Source organism: Salvia hispanica, chromosome 4 (genome assembly GCF_023119035.1).
Source record: "Salvia hispanica cultivar TCC Black 2014 chromosome 4, UniMelb_Shisp_WGS_1.0, whole genome shotgun sequence".
NCBI classification, from domain to species: Eukaryota; Viridiplantae; Streptophyta; class Magnoliopsida; order Lamiales; family Lamiaceae; genus Salvia; species Salvia hispanica.
In genome coordinates, this window is record NC_062968.1 from 35,118,793 (window position 1) to 35,125,907 (window position 7,115).

At 32.4% G+C, this 7,115-nt stretch overlaps 1 protein-coding gene across 1 annotated transcript; it reads left to right on the forward strand.

Annotated features, from left to right (window-relative positions):
• Positions 1-309: 309 nt before the first annotated feature.
• LOC125219397 (signal peptidase complex subunit 3B-like) lies at positions 310-3,290 on the forward strand. The gene is made up of 6 exons (XM_048121367.1): positions 310-558; positions 669-716; positions 1,971-2,033; positions 2,529-2,582; positions 2,804-2,890; positions 2,981-3,290. The coding sequence occupies exons 1-6, from the start codon at positions 433-435 to the stop codon at positions 3,104-3,106; spliced, it is 504 nt and encodes a 167-aa protein (XP_047977324.1). The 5' UTR covers positions 310-432; the 3' UTR covers positions 3,107-3,290.
• Positions 3,291-7,115: the final 3,825 nt, after the last annotated feature.

Sequence of the window (7,115 nt, forward strand, 5' to 3'; positions counted from 1 at the left end):
ATATAGCGGGTTTATTTCATTTTAATAGTCCATCGCCCTAGTGTTTTTTTATTGAAATTGCAATTTAATTCTTGATACAATGATTTTTTTGGGGAAATATAAATACTGAAAATAGATTTCAAGAAAAGTCAAGTTAGCTACAATAGGATAGACTTAATTATTATTATTTTTACAAAATTTAAATTGAAACCAAACGCCAAAATCGACTATTGTCCAAAAAATATAATTATGACGTCGATAATGATATACTAGTATTGTAATTAAATGCAAAACAAAAGAGGTCTTAATTAAAAACGTTGTAAAGTCATAAGTCATAACCCCCTTCACTCCCATTGATCTTCAATCGACGGAGGCCCCTTTTTGCTCCAGATTTGCTCTTCAATTTTGTGCATACTTTGAAGGAGGGCTGAAATTTGAAGCAGAAGGATCATCATGCACTCGTTCGGATACAGAGCTAACGCTCTGCTAACCTTCGCCATCACTATTCTCGCGATAATGTGCGCCATGGCCTCTGTATCCGACAACTTCAATTCGCTCTCCCCGACCTCTGAAGTTCAGGTAAACTTTTAATTTGGTATTTTTTGGATGCTTGCGTGCTGTGATTAGTTGATTAGATTCACGTTTATGTTTGTTTCGTCCCTAATTTTGAATTCATTTGTGGGTTTTAGGTGTTGAACATAAATTGGTTCCAGAAGAAACCGGATGGTGATGATGAGGTAACTCTTTTTGTTCGGGCTTAATTTTTGGATTGTGCGAAAGTTGAGTAGAGATTGAAGGAATCATTATCATTTCTTTGTCTTGTTTTTAGTTGCTGCTAATGCGTGGGTCAACCGATCTGCAAATGAGAAATCAGTTACTTGACTTTGGAATTTAGGCTTTTTGTTGTTACCAAAATGTTTCAACTTATTCACCAAATATTTCTAGCCTCAAGCGGATCATGCGATTGTAATCCTACTATTGGCAATCTTTAATTCCAAATCCAGGGTCCTTTTCATGTGCTATCTTTATCTTGTTACTGATGTTGGGTGCCCGTGTATCATCGGGATTACCATTACACAGTACTTCCTCGGAAAAGTTACTCTGTAAAGGAGATCTTATTATGTGAAAAAGAACAAAAAGTTTAAATACTCCGTATAAATGGGTTCTAAAGGTTTAATCTAGTAACTATGAAAACCTGTTCAGAGAGTCTAGATGCATGTATCGTGAAATGAAAGGGACTAAAAAGGAGCCTGATTTTCTCAATGTCTCTTGGATCAACCTTTTGATACTAGATTGCTTCCCAGGAAGGCGGGGCCCACTTATGCATAAATTTTCTTTATCAGTGAAAATCTATTGTGCAAACATGGAGATGAATCCTAAATTCTGGTGGTTCAACACTTATCTGGTGTCAACATAATGTTATTTTCTACGGTATATTTGTAGTTACTTTTACTTAACACAAGGTTTATAGATGCTCCTGTTCCTTCCTGTATGTGTGGATTGAGCAGTTGAGCTACAATAGCACATAAGAGAACCGTGATCACCATAGTGAGTACCATATATAAAATCTTGTGGACAAGTCTCCCAATAATGTCAGTATAATTTATCCATCAACCTAAATACTAGTTAGTTTCCATTTTGTAAAAGGGAATACCCATCTTAGGATAAGTCAAAGTGAAAATGACTTGTGAAGTATCCTATATTTTCCACACTTGTGAAGTAAAAGTTAACTACATTTAGGGACTTCTCTCTTATATTCAATTTTTTTGCTCTCGTTTTCTAGCCACATGCCACTGGCACCACCTCTTTCAGGGGATATGTGGATTGGTATTGATCTGATGATCTATGGTTTGATAAACAAGTGTATTGTTTTATGCACTGTGCTAATACCGGAAATTATAATCCTTTCAGTTCTTGATTCACTTTGAGGAACAACCGTAGAGTTATGGTGGCTTACATTTTTGTTTAATGAGTGCTTCAACATCATGCAGGTTAGCCTGACACTGAATATATCAGCAAACTTAGAGTCATTGTTTACATGGAACACGAAGCAGGTTTGTCCGCATTCTCTATATTCAACTTTTCTCTGTGAACTGCCTTCTGTTTTTTGATGCCTTTTTGATGGGGGGGACATTGTTATCTCTGTTCCGTGTGAGCTTTGATTGATTTGTATCTTATTTTTTGTCTTCTCCCATGCGTTTATTTTTATTTTTATCGTGTATTCGTTCACACAGTTCAGTTGGCACGACATTTTTACTACATATTCTTTATTGACTATAGGCTATGCAAAATGTACTACAGCCTGAGGACAGCCTATGCACCTCCGACTACTTTTACTTCAAACTTGCTCCCATATTATGTTTTCTCTACATCTCTCTTCTCCATAGGTTCATATTTTACAAGTTAGGGGAAAGGTAGAAAAACACAGCGCTATGGGCTAGCTCCTTAATATAGGCATAAATTATCATAATTTGTACTGAATTTCCAGTTGCTTGTTGCGCTTACAGTTGAATTCAGAACTGACGAACTATCTGTTTTGGTTTTTGTAGGTCTTTGTATTCTTAGCTGCTGAATATGGAACCCCAAAAAATGCGCTAAACCAGGTAAACGAATTTGTGAGGCTGTTCAGCTGGCTTTTATTTTATGATGAATGTGAGTTATAAATATAGTTGCCATACTTTGATGACATTTAGGAAGTCTTGTATTTTAATTCTGGTTACCTTTTCAATCACTTGAGTTTGCTTCTTTCATTGGTTGTACATGTCTCCCTCAGTCATCGCACTTTTCATTATGGTGACGAGGATTTGTATGTTTTGTTTTGTAGGTCTCTCTGTGGGATGGTATTATTCCCTCGAAAGAGCATGCGAAATTCTCGATTCACACTACTAACAAGTACCGTTTCATTGATCAAGTGAGTTAAATCTGTGTTACTTTAGTTATTCAGGTGCTAGCCTAGTTAAGATTAACCAACCAGAATCTGTTCCCTCTTTCTTTTATATAGGGAAGCAATCTACGCGGTAAAAACTTCAACTTGACATTGCATTGGCATGTTATGCCGAAAACCGGCAAGATGTTTGCTGACAAAATAGTGATGAGCGGATTCCGCTTGCCGGAGGCCTACAGATGATCAACATTCCATATCAGCTCTAACTTTAGCCTTTGATAAACAACTTGAGAAATTTCAAAAAAGAAGCACATTTTTCGTAGTTTTTCATTACGTATACAAAACTTGTAATTTAAGATTTCCTAATTTTGTTTTTAACTTTGCTATACATTTATTTGACCCTGAAAGTGAATGGTACATTGGCTAAGTTGGTGCATGAGTTTCAAAATGTATTTTTCTGTACGTAGTTGCGAGCGATGATAAATCTGGATCCACTACTTTATCACCAGAATTGTCGATGTATAATTTGATGTTAAAAAGTTGGATCTGATATTCCATTGACTTATTCCATCCATATAAAATTAAAGGGTTAATAGTTTCTAATGGTTATCCAAAGTACCAATTTTTTAATGAACTTTCAAGTTGTTACTGTATTCAAACTTCAAAGTATTATTCCAAATCGGCAATAGATATTGACTTATTGAAATGATGTGGAAGACGATAATGAAATCAGAAATTGAAGTAATTCTGTGTTGAAATATATAAAAAAATACTACAGTAGTATTTTACCACTTTATATATTGGTTTTATAATAAAATGTGAGTGAAATGAGTTAGTGAAAATGTGGAATGTAAGGTACACATGGTACAAGTGAAATGAAACATTTATTAATTGATGGACGAAAAAGGAAAAATGAAATATTTAATGGCAGATGAATGGAGTATAAAAATTAGATATCCCAAATCTCAACGGTGAAATAAACTAAAAAAGGAAATATGGATATTTTGAGTTTGACGGAGTAATACATAATTAGCTTCTTTTTCTTCTGTCAATAAAAGGAATGTAACGTATATCAGATTTTCTCAATCAAGACTGAAAGCATTAATTAGGGGAGGGCATCTTTGTTTTTTTTTGTAGTGATTTAGAGACATAATGTCTCCATGCCATAATGCCCCTATGTCACTTTGCCATACATTTATTTAAATGTTGACTAATATACCCTTATAGTTATTTTGGAAAGATATATCTTAGTACAATATTAATTTTGTGAATAAAAGATGTCAATGAAAGTTACATTTTTGCTAAAAACGTTCTTTTATTGTGAATAAAGTTGGTGTTTTAATAAAAAAAAAGGTTATTCGTTCAAACTAATAAAAATAATACAATTCTTGTAAAATAAATTTTATGTGAATAAAAATTACTACTATTTTTTTGAATAAAGATTATTAGTTTCATGTATAAAATTTTATTGTAATAAAAAAATTCATTGATCTTGAGCATAAAAAATATTTTTCTTGCTAAAATGTTATTTTTGTAATTTAAAATTACTGTTATTCAGAATAAACTATTTTGAATAAAATAATTATTTTTAAATATAAAAATTACAAATGTATATAAATAAAAGTTTAATTTCTTATAGTAGATAATAATTTTTATCATAACACATAAAAGTTATTGTTTTTATAAATAAATTAAATTTGTATGAATAGCTCAATATAAATTTGAATTACCCTGATTTATCAAGTAATAAGAAATTAAAAATGTTTATGGTATATAAAACTTGACAGAAGAATCAAATTTTTTCGTAAATGGTATATATAGTGTAAAACTAGAGAAAACTAAGAACTGTATTTTTTTATTAAATTATTAATTTATTTAAACTAAAATTTATGAAGATTAGTTTGATCACCATTATTTGTTTTCTAAATGATGGTAGTACATCATTAAATTATTCGTGAACTAAATATACAATAAATATATAAATACAATGATATTATAATATTTTATTTAAATATATATATATATCCATAAATAAATGCAGTATAATCAAAAACAAAATTAAAAATGTCAATCATAAATAATGTGGATCTCATGAAAGCAAATTACTCACATACATAACTCCAAAATTTAAGCTATATCCTTAAATAGATCTAATTAATATGCACAATTAATGTAAAGGGTAATATAGTAAACATACAAAACATAAATTTAAATAAAAATATAAAATAATCTAAAATGACTATTTTAACCTCATTATAGCATTATGGCTTGGAGACATTATGTCTCTAAAACATTTTCTTTTTTTTTTTTACATAATTTGTAGATATTAGTTGACTTTTTGTAAATATTCCTCTCGAATGATTTTATGCACAGTCTCATAAACCCACTAGACTCATTTCAGGTAACTATAGAAAAATAAATTTTCACATTAATTGTCTACTTTTGACATTCTTATTTATCGGTCATTAATTTTTGTTTCCACTTTTTACCATAAATATGAGTATGCTCAATATTTCACTAATTTATTACACTCACATTTTTATAAAAGTAATACATAGTGAGATCAGTATAAAATCTTGAAATAAAGTGCACAATTATTGAGGAACATAAGGAGTATAAAATCTTGAAAACGAACAAAACAAAAAGAAACCGATCCCTGCCCACCAATCTTGTTCACCTCACAAAGATGTAAAACAATTTACAGAGTCACGCGTTCTAATGATAAGTTACAAACAATTTTCATCAAATTTTACTCTTGTTACTTGAAAAGGCTCTTGCAGATATGTGGTAAAAATGTGATTAGTTTATAATGATAATTATAATTTTGCAACATCAGGATCCGACTAATTAGTTTGTAGATTATAAGTCTTAATTTGTCAATATCCAATACATTGAGGGAAGACGTTGGAATAAAAAAATCCATTAATATGTGAAGTACATGAAAAACATAAGTTACAATTAAGATCAAAGAGAAAGATTGCCAAGCATCGATCATCCGACTCTTTTTGTCTGCAACTCCTAGATAGGATGCTGAGCATTATGGATAATAGAAGAGAGGTGAGACCTTTATCTTTAACAATATTAATGATGAAGCAAACAAAAAAGAACAAGGTTTGTTTGAATGGAATAATGACGGTGGTTTTAGTAAATAAGTAAATAATATAAAGGAGGTGAAGAGATATGATAACAAATTGGATGATGGTGGATGGGGAGATGGGGTGATGTATGGTGGGAGTGGGGTGATTAGTTGTAACGACCCGCCAATCTAGGGTATAATAAATGCGGCGATCGTTAACTAGGTGGACTTAAATGCATCAAAGATTATAGGCTAGGGTTCCATTTGAAAAGGGATTTAACCAAAGCATTTAATGAACAATTAAGTAGGAGAGAAATAATGCCTTAGCAATGAAATCCAACAAAAGGCTATCACCAAATATGCTCAAAAATAGCAAGAGTTCCAAAGTAATCTCATTTGTTTTGTATCTAACATAATCCCACGAAATAAAAGAGTTTAACCCAACCAAAAGATCACAAGTTTCATAATATAGCGGAAGCGATCAAGAGAGAAGTGAAGCTATGTATGGAGACACAACGACACTTAGAGTTCCAACAGATCATCTTATTATTTCCTACTCAACACCGCCGCCCGCTCATCACCGCCTAACCTGCACATAGGGAAAACACATGCAGGGACCTGCCAATCTTGCATTTCTGACACTTTATTTAACATTTGCGTACACTAACCCAAGTAGAGTTTTGCGGCTCTACAAGGATCCGAATTCGATTCAATCAATAGTGGCATAGCCACGAGGGATAGGCACGACAAAACAAATCAAGACATGATAACACATATCTCATTCTCATCAATATCAGTTTAGGACAATGTCCTTATTTTAAAAGAAAAGCCCACCTCGTCGGCTTAGCTCGAAAGTATTCTCTTCTCCTCGTTTATCACGCTGAGAGCGCGAAGTATCACCTTTAAATTAGGCGTATCACAAATCAGTTTCAAACATTGATCTCAAATCATGCATGTCTCCCATATTTCCCTTTTTCCCATCGATTATTTTCAAAATCATCAATCAAAATCAAAGTATGATTATCATATCGTTTTTATTCAAATAACAACTCCAAATTCACCATTAAATCGTGTCACGCATGAGTGCTCCACACACACAACACACGCACACTAACACTCCACATGTGCACGCCTCCCGAGGCGTGCACGCACACGCATACACGGCCACACACACAC